The 17,906-nt window shown below is 43.4% G+C and overlaps 1 protein-coding gene across 3 annotated transcripts in view; it reads right to left on the bottom strand.

Moving 5' to 3' along the window:
• LIMS1 (LIM zinc finger domain containing 1) overlaps positions 1-17,906 on the bottom strand; it is a 132,769-nt gene that overhangs the window by 23,215 nt on the left and 91,648 nt on the right. Inside the window, exons 1-2 of one of the 3 annotated variants that reach the window (XM_056114645.1) lie at positions 15,447-15,645; positions 3,179-3,338 (exon numbers count right to left, since the gene is read on the bottom strand). In XM_056114645.1, coding sequence (XP_055970620.1) covers positions 3,179-3,338; positions 15,447-15,628 — 342 coding nt within the window. In that variant the 5' untranslated portion in view covers positions 15,629-15,645. Of the gene's footprint in view, positions 1-3,178; positions 3,339-15,446; positions 15,647-17,906 lie in introns of those variants that run through there. The other 2 variants (XM_056114644.1, XM_056114646.1) reach the window with 2 other exon arrangements.

Consider the following 17,906-nt stretch of genomic DNA (forward strand, 5'->3'; position numbering starts at 1 on the left):
TATTTGTTCAGCCATTGATTAAGCTGATTGAATTGGGCATGAACTCCACATTACTTTTTTATTTTATTGTATCACCATGAGATAGAGTAACAAAGCTCTCATGTTTGAGATTCAGCCATACAATGATGGAACACCCAATCCCTCCATCAGTGCACATTTTCCACCACCAATGTCCCAAGTATAAGGTTCCCCCACCCCTCCACCCCAGGTATACACTGAAGTCCTCACCCTGCCTCTATGGCAGACAATTTCCCCAATACTCTCCTCTAATTTTGGGCATTAATTTTGCTCAAATTTTCCCACCACCATCCAAGCCTACCTGCCAGGGCAGACGCTAGGTAATATATTTTCCATAGCTCATTTAGAATATCACAAGAGCTTGCACGGCTGTGATTATAAATGTAAATTTCTAGATTGTAAATGGTTGGGTTCCAGAGACATCTCGGTATGGCACTAATCCATTTTGGGATTCAATTGGGAGTCTCTGGGCCAGGGCTGTTGGTGTGCTAAGATGGCGTCTGGAGGCAAAGTTTGGGCGTGACAGCCAGTCTTCTGGGTGGGCGGGGAACAGGGAGGGAAAGCCCGGGTCCTCTACCACCATGTGGCCTAGAGATTTAGTCCTGAACCCGCATGCCTGGGTCTTGCTTGTGGAAGCTCTTGGTCACTGGGATTCCATCTGGAGTAGGTGGGGAGACTGCACCTGCTCCATCTGGGGTGTCCTGGTGATACTGGTTTGGTATGGGGCCCAGAGAGATCTCTGGTGCTGTGGTACCTTTTGGCACTTGCCTCTGTGTCTCTAGGCCAGGGCAGTTGGTGTGCTAAGATCCACATTACAAAAGTTTCAGCAGATTATGTCTTGGTGAGGTCCATCCTGAGACAGTGGAGTCAGGCATGGGGTATGGCAGCAATTTTGGATTGTGGAAGCAAGAGGCTGCCGGGGACACTGACTGGGCAGGCACAGGCCAACCAGTCCCCTCCAATTTACTCTGGTCTGTTCAGCCATGTATGGGTCCAAGCATAACTGCGGCTTTTGATCTCTTCAAGGTTTATTTAGGGGTCTCTAAGGCAAAGCCAATAGTAGAGCTTACAGAGTGGTGCTGGAGTTGTTTTGTGGAGGTGACTGCCAGTATTTCCATGTGTATTGGGAAGCAGGAGAGGTAGCCCATCCCAACTCTGAGTGAGCTTGTATAGCTGAGCTGGAGGTGATTTGTAGGTGTGACTCCCACACACCTAACTTCTGGCCGTTTAATTTCTTGGTAAACTTGTTCCCAAGTTGTTGGGATCTGGCCAAAGGCACAGCAGCAATTTTGGGGTATTAGGAAGCCTGAAGGCAACATCAGGCTGCTGATGCCCTCGCCCCACTGGTTGTTAATCTTTTTTTTTTTCTTTTTTGCTTTTTGGGTCACACCTGGCGATGCACAGGGGTTACTCCTGGCTCTGCACTCAGGAATTACTCCTGGCGGTGCTTGGGGAACATATATATGAATGACATATAAACACAAACACATAAGGAGAACGATGGCAAGTCAGGGAGACAGTTTGTACACAGGAGACCTAAATTCAATTTCTGGGGCCCCACAGTTCCCTGCAACCAACGAGTTTGGAGCAGCACCATGTGCACTGCTAGCTGGGACCCAAATCCTGCCCCCTACAAGGAAAGTAAGTTACCCAAGTGATATCTTTATTTTTCTGGGATATACATATACATCTCCCTTATCCTCATTCTTGGACATCAGTCTCCCGAGACCAATTCCCAAGTAGACTTAACTGAGAAGAGGATTCAATAATGTGAAGTATAAATGCAACGATAAGACCCAAGGATCAAGAAAAGTGTTTAGGAAAGAATATAAGACACATGAAGAGTTGACTATGGAAAAAGTAACCCACTCATTTTAGAGGACATCCTCCTGAGAAAACAAAGGCATGGGGCTGTAACTCACACTGCTGTGAGCTGTGGAGTGGGTAAGAGTTCCTCTCCTTCAGAAAGGATGTTCAGCAGTGTGCTGAGAAAAGGGAAAGAAGCCAGAACAGAAAGGGGGCGGGGGCGGATGGCATCCTCTAAGCCCATGCTCTCCCCTGAACAGGGGTCTCACTTGATAGTCTCTGTTTCTTTGCTGGCTATTTCCACTCTGGAGAAGCCTATCTTCGCTCTTGAACACATACTTCTCAATTTCTCTCCCTCATAAAGTTTCAATAATAACTATCTATATCTAAATAAGTTTCAATAACAAACATTTGATTCACCAAAAAAAAAAAAGAAGGAAGGAAGGAAGGAAGGAAGGAAGGAAGGAAAGAAGGAAGGAAGGAAGGAAGGAAAGAAGGAAGGACGGAAGGAAGGGACCGAAGGAGGGAGGGAAGGAAGTAGCCAGAGGTACAGCAGGTAGTACAGCAGGTAGTACTTGCCTTGCTGCCTTGCATATGGCCAACCTGGGTTTAATCCCCAGTACCCCATATGGTCAATATGATGGAACCAGAGTCCCCCAAGCCCTGCCAGGAATGATCCTCAAGTAAAGAGATTGGAGTAGCTCTGACAATTGCCACAGGTGGTTAAAAAACAAAAACAAACAAAATCAGAAAATCTTTAGGGGCAAGCAAGTAGGACCTAAGAAAAGCTACAGCTGATGTTTATGAAAGGATCTTTTTTTTTTTAAAAATTTTTATTTATTTATTTTTTTACAGTTGTAGATTTACAATTTTTTTTGTGCTTGGGTTTCAATTATACAATGCTCAGATACCCATCCCTCCACCAGTGCCCGTTTTTCACCACCATGGATAATATCCCTCCCACCCCCATCCCCCCATCCCCCCCTGCCTCTGTGGCAGGACAATCCCCTGTGTTCTCTCTCTCCGTTTGGGTGTTGTGGTCTGCAAAAGAGGCATTGAGTGGCAAACATGTTCAGTCCATAGTCTACTTATGAAAGGATCTTGCCTGCTGAGCTTGGAGCTCCAGTCTGATAGTTCTTGTTACAAGGAGGACAAACAATATAAACAGAGGAGGTCTGTCATGGCACTGCATATTTTGACCATCACTGAGAGGTAGCAAGTTCTTGCTACTGTATCTGGTACTTCAATATAATATTTAACATTGAAATTTAAAGTGAGGAAGGATACCTGGAGAAAATAAAAGCAATGAAGAAGGAGAAAGAATAAGCCCTCTGTTCTCCCCAGGGTGACTCACCTCATAGAACAGCCCTTCTGGGAACTGCTGGAAGCACTGAGCACACACGAAGCACTGCTCATGGTACAGCTCCCCGTTACTGTTCACGATCTTCTCAGCAGCCGCAAAGCCCCCTTTACAGCGCTCACAGGAGGCATTGGCCAGCGCATTGGCCATGTTGCTGTTGAACAAGGAAAGTGAGTTAGACTGCTTTTTCTTAGATTCAAAACCAAACATATGTTTTGCTTTTGGGAACACACCTGGTGGCGCTCAGGGGCCTGTGAGGTGCTGGGGCTAGAAGCTGAACCTGGCCTGTGAGTGTGCTACAGTCCTTAGAGCCACCTCTCCAGCACTGTTTTTCTTTGCTCGAGTATCTCACAATCTGAAAGGGCCTCTTGCTTTGCATTTCTTTTGAACATTCTCATAGTCTCCTCAGTAAACAGACAATGAGTAAGACTCTATTACCCACCAGGAAGTAGGGTGAGAGGAAGTTGAGCTGCGCCGTAGGGGCTGGAGAACTTGATGGGCTGAAGGTCAGGCTGTGATGCATGCTTCACTGCATGGGCCCCAGAATACAGGGAGCCACTTCTGAGCAAAGTTGGCAGCGGCCCCCGAGCACCACCAGCTATGGCAAAGACTTTCGAGCTTTCTAAACTGTTTCATTAAAGTAACCCCAAGTCTTGGCTGAGAGATAGCACAGGGGTTAAGGTGCTGCCTCACATGTGCTACATGGTCCCATGAACACCACTGGGTGCCGCTCCTAAGAATAGACCCAGGAGTGGCCCCAGCACTGCTTGGTGCAACCCACTGTCTCCCCAAATCTACTAGTCCAATTTCAAAGCCAACGTCTGGGGACCAGGTATTGATAAGGACCAAACCAGGGTTGACACATGAGCAGTTCTCTTTAACACTGTGTTTCATATACAATATAGGCAGTTGGTGGCAACTTGGAATTAGCGTACCATACTGAAAAAAGTAAGCCAGAGACAGAAGGACAAACACAGGATGATCCTACTTGTCTGTGGTATAGAGTAACATACCAGAGATATGGACTATAAAAATTGATAATAAGCCTCAAATACTAAAGAACAGACCTAGAGTGCCAGGTTAGGTAGGAGGACATGAGAGGAATAATAGGCTGCTTAAGGAGCTGGTCAGAAGCACATGGGTGGTGCTTAGGTAACAGCATGTACCAAAGCCATAACTGTCAATGAACACATAATGGGAATGGGGTGGGAGAACGCTGAACTGGAGCAAACAAAGGGAAGGGGCCAGGGAAGGAATCATGGGTACTGCACTGAGGGGGGCCAAGCAGTAAATCTGTATGTATACAATATCAGGAACTTGAAAACTGCTGTAACCCTCTCAACTACAATTGGGAAAAAGTTTAAAAACAACAAAAACAACAGTGCATGTCTATAACTGAGCAGGCAATAGTGACTTCAGTCTGTTTCTCATTCCCTTTTTTTAGTATTTTTTTTTTTTTATTATATTGAATCACCATGAGAGAGAGCATTACAAAGCTGTTCATGACCGGGTTTCAGTCATACAATGTTCCAACACTCATTCCTCCACCAGTATAATTTCCCAGCACCAATGTCCCCAGTCCATCCATCCATCTGCCCATCGTCCGTCCGTCTCTCCCTCCCTCTCTCCGTTGGTCTCTCTCTCTCTCTCGCTATCTCTCTCTCTCTCTCTCTCTCTCTCTCTCTCATTTTAGGCATTATGCTTTGCAATACAGATGCTGAAGTTTATCATGTCTATCCCTTTACCTACTTTCAACACTCAGTTCTTGGAGTGTAGTTAAGATAGAGGAGGGTCCACTATGACAACACTGGAAATGATCACTCCCCATTCCCTTTTGGCTCTTGTCCTGCCTCTCAATCTTAAGAAAACGTTCTTCAGCACTCTGTGAAAGTTGAAATAGGTCTAGATATGGATGGAACCAAGGAAGAAAAAACAATAGGCTCTCTGAGAACTCTCCTGAAGCTTCTCAGGGTCAAGAAGGCCGTGGGCTGAGCCAACACCAACCCTCTGAAAAGATTCCTGAAGTTTATAAAAGCCTTTCTTCCAAATGATGCACTTCCCATATTGTTTTTCTAATTTATTTTTCCAACCAGCCCTATAGATAAGCCACTAACATCAGCCTGTAGTAAGATGGATTTTAGGGACAAGTACACCATTGTCTCAGCTAGCTAGCACTTGAATCGAACTCCCTCCCCCCTTCATACTAACTCTTGACTCATCAAGCAGGAACTCTCAAAAATGGGTTTGGTTATCATGTCCAATTGAATGCCATGTCCTGGAATAGAGAAAGGTTATCTCACTGGTTAGTTCCCTTTTAAGCAGGCAGAAAGGGAGCACCTGACGAATTAATAAAATCAGGAGGTGATTTAAAGTTAAACTGTCACCAGTCCTAAAGCAGTCCCAAAAGTATGAAGGACAGATGTTTTTTGTGGACACAGAACTGGAATTGATAAGATGAAATGGAGTAAGGTGGAGAAAGGTGGATCCCACACCCCCTACAAATGAGAGGTTACCCCCAGACAGCAACAAAGGCTGTGTAAGAATGTGAAAGAGGACCTAGGGTTCAGAGCACTTCCCTGTAACAAAATCCTGATTAACCCTGATGTCAACAGGTTAACTCCAGGCCAAAGAAAGTTAGAGAAAATCCATACAAAACATAGTTTAGACTCCATTCCAGAGAGGACTGTGTTCTTATTCTTTTCCTCTTCTTCCTTCCCTTTTCTTTCTCCCTCCCCTCTTTTCTCTCCCTCCCTTCTCTGCCTCCTCTCCACCTCCCACCACAACTAGCAGTGCTTAGAGATTATTCTGGTGCTGTGGGTTAATCCCACGCAATGCAAGTGCCTGAAGCCTGGTTCTATCTCTCGAACCACCCTCTCCCTCCCCTGCCTGATTATTATTTTTTTTGTTTTGTTTTGAATTCTGAGCAATATAGAGTTGTGTTCAGGGATTACTGCTGGCTCTGTACTGGGGATGGAACCAGAGTTAGCAACAAGGAAGGCAAATACCAGTACTATCCCTCAGCCCTCATAATCCCTGTTTATACCACACAACTCGTACAAACTCCTAAAATACTCTCTGCAAGAGTAGCACCATAGCACTGTCCTCCAGTTGTTCATCCATCTGCTCGAGTAGGCACCAGTAATGTCTCCATTGTGAGACTTGATGTTACTGTTTTTGGCATATCGAATACACCACGGGGAGCTTGCCAGACAGCCATGTAGGCGTGATACTCTTAGTAGCTTGCTGGGCTCTCTGAGAGGGATGGAGGAACCAAACCTGGGTTGACTGCGTGCACGGCAAACACCCTACTGGCTATGCTATCGCTCCAGCCCCTCTGCAAGAACAGACAATGGATTTGGACACCTCATGTAGGTCAGGATTGATAATCAGCTAATTAATCATTTTCAAATATTCCCTAAACTTAACAAACTGCACTGTCTAAAGGCCTCAGAGGAGATGGACCAATATGAAGAATGATCATTGACCTTCACAATTTGACGAGTTTATTTTCAGACTTCTACTCAAAGCACAAGCTTTCCATGTGTCTGTCCACTGGTGCAACTGCTGACTAAAGTTACCACGAACATTCTTCCCAATCTTTAAAACTGTTTTATGAGGTAGGTAAGATGAAGAGTCTCCATTTTACTGACAACTGCTTAGTCCGAGATCAAAGTCTGTCTTTTTTTTTTTCTTTTTGGGTCACACCTGGCGATGCAAGGGTTACTCCTGGCTCATGAACTCAGAAATTACTCCTGGCGGTGCTCAGGGGACCATATGGGATGCTGGGAATCGAACCCAGGTCAGCCACGTACAAGGCATATGCCCTACCAGCTGTACTATCACTCCAGGCTCAGCCTAAGTCTTATTGTTTTCTTAGCATTTTTGTTTTACCTTCACCTTTCCTCAATAGAAACAACTTTCCCTTCTTTTCCCTAATAGCAATCCCTTGCCACAATTTACTCTAAGATGTACAATATTCACTACCCATACTAATAAAATTCAACTTCCCTTATTAAGTTGGAAATAGAATTAAAAATGTTCCCCCAATTTTATATTGGACATTTTAGGCACTGTGATTTACACTAATGATAGCAGAGTTTTATGCAAAAACTGTTCAACACCACACCCTGCACCAGAGTATCTCCTTCCCTCCACCATGGACAGTGGCACCCTCCATCCTACCCACATACCTACACTGACGCTTCCTGTTCAAGCAGTTCTCCATTTCTGCTGCCTTTGCGTGTTTGCTGTTTCTTCCTCCTCTTTCCCACACACGAGGGAGATTATCTGTACCTATCTCTCTCCTTCTAACTTCACTCAGCACAATGCTCTACAGATTTACCCAGGGAGCTGCAAACTGTATGACTGCTTATAGCTGAGTAGCATTTCACTGTGTGCATGTACCAGTTTCTTTAGCCAGTATTCTGTTCTTGGACCTGCTCACTGTTTCCAGATTTTGGTTAGTGTGAATAGTACTGTGGACTGATGAATAAACATAGGAGTGAATATGTCTATTTTGAAGAGTTTTTGGGTTCTTGGGAGTAAATGCCAACAAGCGGAATTGCTGGATCATGAGGAAAATCAGTTTTTTAGTTTTTAAATTTATTTTTATTTTTTATTGAGTTCACTGTGAGATACACAGTTGCAATGTTGCTCATGATTGGGTTTGAGTCATACAATGTTCCAACACCCATCACTCTATCTGTGTACATTTCGCACCACCAATGTACCTAGCTCCCTTACTGCCATCCCCTACCCCCAGTCTGCCTCTATGGCAGGGAATTCTCCCCCTCCCTCCCTCCTCCTCTTCTTTTGATCATTATGTAGTAACACAGTTACTAAATTATGTAGTAACACAGATATTATGGGGTTATCATGTTTGTTCCTTTACCTACTTTAGCTCCCAGTTCTTATCCAGAGTGATCATTTCCAAATATCTTTGTTATAGTGGTCCCTTCTCTATTCTAACTACCTTTTCCCAAGCACTTGAGGCAAGTGTTCCCAACCGTGGACCAGTCCTCCTGGCCCTTGTTTCTACTGTCCTTGGGTATTAGTCTCATATTATGGTTTTTTTTTTTTTACATCCCACAAGTGTGTGCGATCATTCTATGACTGTTTTTTAAAAAAGTCCATATTGTTTCCTAAAAAGGTAGGACCAGCTGACACTCCCACAAGCAGTGAATGCGGGTTCCCTTTCTTCATATTCCCAAATACTGGTTGTTTTTAATCTTTTTTATATGTGTCAACTTCAATGAAGTGTTATTTCATTGTGTTGATTTGCATCTTCCTGATGATGAGTGATGCCAAGCATTTTTTGGTATTCCTTTTGGCCATCTGTATTTCTTTTCTGAGGAAATTTCTGCTCATCTCTTCTCATTTTTGATGGGGATGTTTTTTCTTATAAAGTTCCACCATCGTCTTATACAGTTTGGACAGTAAGCCTTTGGGAGATGAGTGGTGGGCAAATATTTTCTCCCAGTCTATGGAATGTTTTTTTATTCTGGTCATTGTTTCACTTGCACTACAGAATCTTCTTAGTTTGATATAGGAGCTCCTGGTTCAACCCTTAGCATCATATAGTCCCCCAAGCAATGCAGGGAGCAAGCCCTGAGCACTGAGCTGGGAGTAGCACCCCAACTAGCATCATCAGGTACTGCTGCAAAACAACAACACGACTGATTTATTTATTCTGGTTTTTCGGAAACACTTGGTTGTGTTTAGGGCTTACTCAAGTGCTGGGCTCAGGCATAACTCCTGGGGGAGGAAGGCTGGTGCTGGGGGTGGACCTGTGTGGCTGCATGCAGGGCAAAGGGATACTATTTCATTGTTAGACAAATCTAGCCTAAGTGTCCTATTAAAAGGAAAAAAAAAAAGTCAGCCTTGCTTAATTCAAAATTTCCAAAGAAAAATATCATAAAGCTCCCCGTTCCCCTTTTTTCTTTTCAGACCATACTCAGTGACAATAAGAAATAACTCCTAATGGTGCTCAGGGGACCATATGGGATGTCAGGGATTGAACCCAGGTAGGCTGCATGCAAGGCAAGTGCCTTACTCCTTACTACCACTCTGGCCCCCATAAAAATTCCCTTCTTTACATCTTTATCTGTTTTTGCAATTAGATGAATTTCAGTAAAGCTCTTTTCTCCTACCAAAATCCACAATGTTCCTTGATTAAGCATAGTAACTCACACCTGTCCTAATAATTTTCAGGTTTTTTTTTTTTTGTGATGTTGGGGACTGAATCCAGGTCTTATGCATACAACACATATACTACCACTGAGACATATCCTCAGTTCAAGTATTGTTTTAAAAACAAAGTAAGCAAAAAAAAAATATTGTGGGGCTGTAACTCAATGGGCTGAGTGCACACTTTACATGTCTGATAGCCATGGTCAGTATCTGGCACTGCATGTTGCCAAGCACTGCTAGGAGGAAGCCCAAGCAATAAGCTGGGAATCCCCCTTGAGAACTGTCATGTGTCCCCAGCATTCCCCTCCCCAGATAAAAAGACACACATATGCAGCTACTTAGGAAACAAGATGTGACTCAAATATGAAACACTGATTATTAGCTTAAACCTTACCATTTCTAAATAATTATTCTGGAGTTTTAACTCAGTCTAAAAAACCTGAAGAAAGGTGGATTTATTAATTTACAAAACAACAACAAAAAAACCCTTCAATAGATTCACCAAATCCTTAATGACTTTAGAATTCCAAAGAAAAATAGAAAGGAACATTTTAGAATGTTCTGATTCATCATTTCCTGATTAGTGATTTTCAAAGTATCATTGTGGCCCTCCTAGTTAAAAGATCCACTTTCCAATTGTTTTTCTTGATAAGTCACAATTCCCTCACATTATCTAAAACAACATATAAAAAGGTGAATGCAGAAGTATCTATCATTTATTAAAAGACACTTTGAGGGGGCTGGAGCTACAATACAGTGGGTAGGGCATTTGCCTTGCAAATGGCCAACTGAGGTTCGATCCCCCGCATCCCATATGGTGCCCTGAGGACCGCCAGGAGTAACTCCTGAGTACAGAGCCAGGAATAACCCCTGTGCATCGCTGGGTGTCACTCAAAAAGCAAAAAAAAAAAAAAAAGACACTTTGATAAATAATATTTTGCAAACATGTACTACAATGACACTCTCCCCACTAGACCTTTTTTTAAACAGCAAGGTCAAAAGAAGAATTTATTAATTCATGAATGCAAATTTCCAGGAAGGAAGGAAGGAAGGGCCATTGCAGGGCTTCAGGGACTTATGAATGTCATCAGCAGTGTCCATTCATGCCAGTCTTACTCATTCCAGCTAAGCTCTGCTGGACGCTGGCTGCCAGGTATCTCCTGAGTTTGTTTCTTCTTTTAAATTTTTTATTGAATTACCATGAGATAGAGCATTACAGAGCTGTTCATGACTGGGTTTCAATCACACAATGATCCAAAACTCATCCCACTACCAGTGTACTTTTCCCACCACCAATGTCCTGCTTCCCTACTGCCACACCCTAGCACCCCCCCACTCCCACCCCCAGCCTGTCTCTAGGGCAGGCATTTTCCTTCTCTCTCGCCTTTTGTGCACTATGGTTTGCAATACAGGTACCAAAAGGTCATTGTGTTTGTTCAGGACGCTCAATATTTTTTATCAGGATTGGAGTAGCTTTTTAACTAGGGGGAAGCTTTGGAGTGTGGACATGAGTCACGAGGCTTCCAGAAGGACAGGGAGGCGCTTTCAGAAGTACAGGGTGGCGGGAGGTAGCCGTTCCCGACTCCGAGAAAGCCAGGAGATTTCAGTCACAAAACCCACACACCTGAACTTTCAGCAGATTATATCTCAGTGAGATCCATCCTGGGACAGTCAAATTTAGCTGGGGCATGGTGGTGATTTTAGATTGTGGGAGCAAGCAGATGCCAGTGGCTCTGCTTGGGTGAGAACCAGGCCGACCTGCCCCCCTCCAATCTATCCTGGTCTGTTCAGCCTTGCATGGGTCCAAGATTAACTGTGGCTTTTGATCTCTTTCAAAAGAAATCTCTCCAGCAAGGCTGATAAATGAGCTTGTACAGCTGAGCCAGAGATGGTTTGTGGGCATGGCTCCCACATACCTAACTCGTGGCTGTTTAATTTCTCAGGAAACTTGGTTCCAGGTGTTGGGGTCTGGCTAGAGGCACAGCAGCAGTTCTGGGATATCAAGAATCCTGAAGGTGCTACCAGGTTGCTGATACACTTGCCCTGTGGGTACATGTTGACCTGCTGGCAGCACGGTACCTTCACCCACTAGACTTTTGTCATTTTGGAAAGGGTTTTTGTATATTCATAGAAAATTAGTGTTAACATTATTAACATGTTATGAGTTTGTTATTTTTATTAACATCATTATTTTTCTGTATCACAACCTGGTGTTGCTCAGGCACTGCTCCTGGCTCACTGGGTGCTGCTCCTTTGGTGCTCAAGTGACCATGTGCTGAGTAATGAGACCTTGGTCTTGTGCATGTAGGTCTAGCATGTTTAATTATCTTCCTGGACTGAATTTATTTTAAATCAATAAATATTTCTATATTTTTCTTGAACATTAACAAACAACAGCTCTTTAGGTACCTCAATAATTTTTAAGAAGGTCTGAAAAGATAGCTCATAGGGTTAGTGTGATGCTTTGTATTCTGGAGGCCTGGGTTCGATCCCTTGCACAACTAGGTATAGTCCAAAACAGAAACAATATTAAATATTTTTTTTATCTTGGGGCCACAGTAGGCAGTGTTTAGAAGCTAATCCTGGCATACTGCTTGGGGGCCAGGTGTGTTCATAAAACAATGTTCACGGGACTATATGGTACCACAAACAGAACTTTACCCAGCTGTGTGTAATGCATTGGCACTAGACCTTTGAATTTAAGAGTGTAAAGGAGCACCAGAACACCACCAAGTGTGATGAAAAAAGAATGGTAAGGAGTTCCAATATCAAAATGTTTGTCAGAGACTTGTTTATAGAGGTTTCCCCCAAATATCCAAAAGTTGTTTCTATTTGGTCTGATTTAGTAGGATTTTTGTGTTGTTATTGTTTGCTTTTTAGTTTTTGGGTCACACCCAGTGATGCTCAAAGGTAACTCCTGGGATACTCGGGGTACCCAGAAAGCCAGGGACTGAAAAGAGCCAGGATCATGTAAGGCAAATATCTTACTTGCTGTACTATCTCTCCAGCCTAATTTAGTAAGTTATTTTCTGGATCTGGGAATGTGACTATCATTAATAAACATGGGATAAAAAATTTAAGCATTCCCAGATCCCAAAGTTAACTGCCAAATCATATCAAATAGAAACATTATCTATCAGATAGGGGGGAAAAGCCTGCATTCAATATACTATGAATTGCTTATATCTAACTTCAAATACAGAAATAGAATTAAAAAACAGACATATTAAAAATGCAAGCGGATAGTTCTTCCAAAATAAAGTAGTATCAATGACAAGCATTCTGTAGTATCCCTTTAAAATAACAAGCAGGAAAGGAAGCAGGAGGTTAGAGAAAACCCGCGGGATGGGAGTGGTCGGGGGGGGGGGGGGGGGGGGAGAAACATCCACAATTTCATCAACCTAATGAACTGTTCACATCTTCCTTTTCTCTAATCTTGACCCTCTAAAATTTAAAAAAAAATTATTTTAAGAGTTTTGGGCCACAGATGGTTGCACTCAGGGCTTATTTCTGGCTCTGTGCTCAAGGATCACATGCTATGCCGGAGACTGAACCAGGGCTGGCTGCAAGCAATGCAAGCATCTTACAATACTTTACTGTCTCTCTGAATCCTACACATTCTTTAATAGACTTTAAAAAAGAATAGCTTTAAATTTACTGCAAAGCCCTCTAGTCCCCCTCCCCTGTAATAAGCACAGCTTCACTAACATCTTTCATAAAAGAAGGATGTATCTAAAAACTAACCAAGTTACAATGACCTATATATTTCTTTCAAAGTTGTTTTTTATTGTTTAATATTACGTGTGATACAAATAATTTCGGTTTGTGTTTTGGGTAATACCTATCAGTTCTCAGGGGCTACTCAATGCTCAGGGGTTGCTCAAAACAATTCTAGGAGACTGTGGAGTGCCAGAGTTTAAATCCAGTGTACCCACAAACAAAACATCGACTCTAGTCCTGCACGCCAAATTCCTATTCTGGAAATTCTTTTTGTAAGGGCTGGAGGGCTTAGACTATAACCAGCATTGCTCAGGGTCTACTCTCAACACTGTTTTGAGGTGTCACTCCAGTGGTTCTTAGGGGAACTTAGAAGGTGCTGAGAATTGAACCTTGCAAGGTTCGTGCCTTAACCTATGTACTATCTCTATAGTCCCCAGAATTTACTTTTTAGTGTTTGAGTGGGACCAGAGAGATAGTACAGGGGTTAAGGAACATGACTTTATGTGGCTGACCTGGCTTTGATCCACAGCACTGCCTGTCATCTGAGGAAGGACCCAAGTACAGAGCCAGAAGCAGCTTGAGTGCCCAGATATGCCCAGCCCAAAGGTAATGAATGAGAGTTACATGGTCACTGAGTTAGTTACAATGAGTTGACTATGTTTTCTGAAAAAGAAAAATTCAATGAAAAGTATTAGTGACAGGGCGCTGGAAGACAGTATAGTGGTTTAAGGAACTTACCTTAATTCTTTCTTTCTTTTTTTTTTTTTGGTTTGTGTTTGGTTTGGAGGTCACATCGCTGTGCTCAGGGTTAACTCCTGGTTTTGCACTATGGGATCACTTCTGGCAAAGCTCAGGGGACCATATGGAATGTCGGGGATTGAACCCAGGTCAGCTACCTGCAAGCCCTACCCACTGTAATATCACTCCAGCCCAGCATATGCCTTTTATACAGCTTTCACGGGGGACCCCTAGTCGATCCCTAGCACTACTGTAGTGACCCCCAAGCAGAGAGTCAGAAGCAGTCCTGAGTGACAGGAAGGTGTATTAGGGAATTTATACACAGACACTGACACAGACACAGACACACACAGACACAGACACACACACACACACACACACACACACACACACACACTACTTTTAGTACAGAACCTATCAATCAAAATTGTGTGTGGCTAGCTGAATTCCACTTATCAACATCACAGAGAATTTAGTATTATTGAACTTTCTACTGTACAAGCATCTCATTTATTAAAGTATAAAAACCAAGTACTTCTCCATTTATTATCAGGAATGACCCCAAGCACAGAAATGGGAATCAACACTGACTCCAGAACAAAAACAAAAACAACAAAAAAGGAAAATGTGTAACTTCTAAAAGCACATGGAAAGTTTAACACAAAGCATTGTGTTACTATGTAATTCTAACCCCCAAATTACTTTAAAAATTTTACTAGAGTCATTAGTTAATAGCATATAGCTTTTTGATGTCTTCCAACTCCTCTTAAATAAAGCGTTTTGTGAACTGTTCAAATAAACGACATCTGAAGCAATAGCACTGAGAATGGATTAGTGGCAATAAGGGAATACAGCTCATTTCAAGTCTTCTTGACTGACAAACTGGGGATTGACAGGAATACTACACTGATGACTTGGAACAGCATCAATCATCTTCCTTGAGTTGGTCAAAGTACTAAAGTTTTGTTTGCTGCTTGGTTTCTGGGCCATAGCTGGCAGGAGCCACTCTTGGCTCTGTGTTGGAGTCACTCCCAGGGTGTTGAAAGCACTGCAGAGCATAGGGGTAAGAGGCACACATCAGCCCTCCAAGCCATCTCCTCAGGTCCTCTACACTACAAGTTTCATAAAGAACCATTTGCTAAAATCTAACAATATGAAGTAGACTTTTTAAGGTTAATGGCAAGGAACAGTAATCATATTGTTATCAAGAGCTTGTAAACTAATTTCTCAGTTTCCTCCAATGTGTTCCATATCTGTGGATGTTTTATTTATTAGCAATTTTTCTTTACTTTTTTGCAAGGGTAATTTATTTCTAGAATGTCATTGTAATTAAAAACTTAATTGCCAATAATTTAAACAGGAAGAAGAAAAACCATTATAAATTCTTCCATGGAATCCTACCGAAGACAATGACTAGTAACACTGAAAGGGCATTTCCTTTTCCATCTGCATTCCATCCAGTGGAAATTCTGTATTGGAATATCACACATTTCAACAGCCTGTAAAAAACCCATCGCCCCAGGAAACCATTGCTGAAAATCAAGCAAATACATTCACAAATGGCTAGTGAAAAGACTAGGTCTGGAAGAGAGGAACCTCATGAGGAGACACTTACAATTTTGCATAAAAGTCACAAAATTCCTTGTAAACTTTCACGTCACTGTGCCTGCGCTGCAACTTGGACACAACCCTCTCGTCTTCATTGCCATCAGCTCGGTGGACACTATAAAGGGCTCTCTCAGGGATTTCTTCTTCCTCTGGAATGAGGTTGGAGTGCACAGAGCCCAGGAGTGCCATCAGTGGGTGAGACAGCCTTAAGCTGGGCAGAGCAGCAGGACAGGAGAGGGAGAAACAATATCCACTCCTCCTCCACTTCCCTTCAAGGTCACTCCCACTGTTCCCACATACGTCAGCCACAGGCCTGCCAGGGTCACTCCTAACCCTCATGTTACAAGCTCAGGCAGCAAAGCAGCCAGCAGCATGATCATTCTGGAAACTCCAGAAAACCTTCCCAAAGTAGTGACAATCTTTAACAAAGCAGTCTTCCTAGTAGACAGTGCTTCTAAACCATGTGACAGCAACAGAGAGCACTACTTAAGAGCCCAGAAAGAAATAATATGCCCGGGAAATTGGTTAATGGGATTTCTACAATAAAACTGTGCTTCTCAGAAATTTAGGTTGTTTGGGGAATCACACCTTGTGTAGATTGCTCCAGGTGGTGTCTGGGAAGCACCTGTGTGGAACCACCCTCCATGCTGAGCCTCCTCAGCTCCAAAATTCTGTGGGTTGGTTTGTTAGTTCTAGGCCACACTTGTGGTACTAAGGGGTTACTCCTGGCTCTGCACTCAAGAATTACTGCTGATGGTGTTAAGGGACCATATGGGGTGCCAGGGATTGAACCTGGGTTGGCTGCATGCAAGGCAATTGTCCTACCTGCTGTGCTATCACTCCAGCCACCAGATTCTTTATTTCTAACAATTCCCCCCTTAAGGTTCATGATGTTGGCGCACTCTGGAGCACCCTGATGCCTGGGGTGTGCTTACCAAGCTGTGCTAAACTTGCCATCCTCATCCTGGAGCCTGAGAGCCTCTGGAATCATGTGTGATCTCGGGGTCAGGGAACACAGTGGTACGGAACATGGGAGCATGTTTGAGACCTTCAGTTCAATCCCTGTCGCCACAGACCCTCTTGCTCTTGCGCTGCAGCCCAGTCCAGGTGTAGCCCTGGTGAGCACCGCCAGCCTGGACTAATGCCCTCAACAGCAGGCCTGCATGTGACCAACACTGACTGAACCCAGGCTGGCTGAACACCACTTGGGTTAGTTTCTATTTCAAGGAAAGAAAAAAATCTGGAACTTATTTAGAACTCCAAGTCCCAGCTAATTCTATAACCTTGGTGAGTAAATGTCTCTTTCGTCTTCATAATGTTTAAAAATGTGGCATTTCCGGGCACTCTAGGGGAAAGGGCAGCTCAGATAGAGAAGGGAGCACCAAATAAAGGGTGTTTGGAGGATCCTCCCAGGAGGGGAGATACATGTTGAAAGTAGACTATGGACTGAACATGATTGCCACTCAATGCCTCTTTTGCAAACCACAACACCCAAAAGGAGAGAGAGAACAAAAGGGAATGGTCTGCCACAGAGGCAGGGTGGGATGGGGGGATGGGTGTGGGAGGGATACTGGGATCCATGGTGGTGAAAAATGGGCACTGGTGGAGGGATGGGTACTTGATAATTGTATAATCGAAACCCAAGCACAAAAATTTGTAAATCTACAACTGTACCTCATGGTGTTTCACTAATTAAAAAAAAAAAATGTGGCATTTCATGCCTCCCCGGAAGGGAAAGGGTGTTGCTCCCTTTCACCTCCCCCACCCCCCCCGCCCAGCAAGGTGGCCACCTCAGAGCTTATAGGAAAGCCAGGTATGAGCCTGTGGTGATGGGGCAACTGCAGTCTCATGGGAAGGGGGGGGTGATACCAGCTCGTCCTTCACGCCCTACCGAGGTCACAACTTGCCACCCACGAGTGGCAATCCGGCACAGCCATAACACAAGATGCACAGAAACCAATCTCATAATTATCTGGCTCTTTGCAGAAATCCAAAATTGCATGGCCGCTATCACGGCCACACGACATTGTATGATTTTCATAACCAGCTATAGAAAACATATTTCACAATGCCTTTTCAGCAATTCTGATTGTTGGGGGGGGGGAATTCTAAACAATAATGGTGCATCTTTTGTCAAAATAATGAATGTAATCAATGTAGAGAAGAGTTAAGTAGAAATCGTCTGCCTCACAGGCATTGGGAGGAGTGGGAGGGGGGTATATTGGGGTTCTTGGTGGTGAAAAATGAATACTGGTGAAGGGAGAGGTTTTTGATCATTGCATGACTGAGACTTAAACCTGAAGGCTTGGTAACTTTTCCCACAGTGATTCAATAAATAAATATAAGAAGGAAAAATAAATAAATAAAACTATGAAAAAAAAAGTAAGGTGGAGTTCATACTCAATTCAATCAGCTAATCAGTGGCTGAATAAATAGCAGTACTCCTACATAAAAAAAAAAATGTGGC

The sequence above is a fragment of the Sorex fumeus genome, unplaced genomic scaffold (genome assembly GCF_029834395.1).
Source record: "Sorex fumeus unplaced genomic scaffold, SorFum_2.1 ptg000026l, whole genome shotgun sequence".
Classification (NCBI taxonomy): Eukaryota; Metazoa; Chordata; class Mammalia; order Eulipotyphla; family Soricidae; genus Sorex; species Sorex fumeus.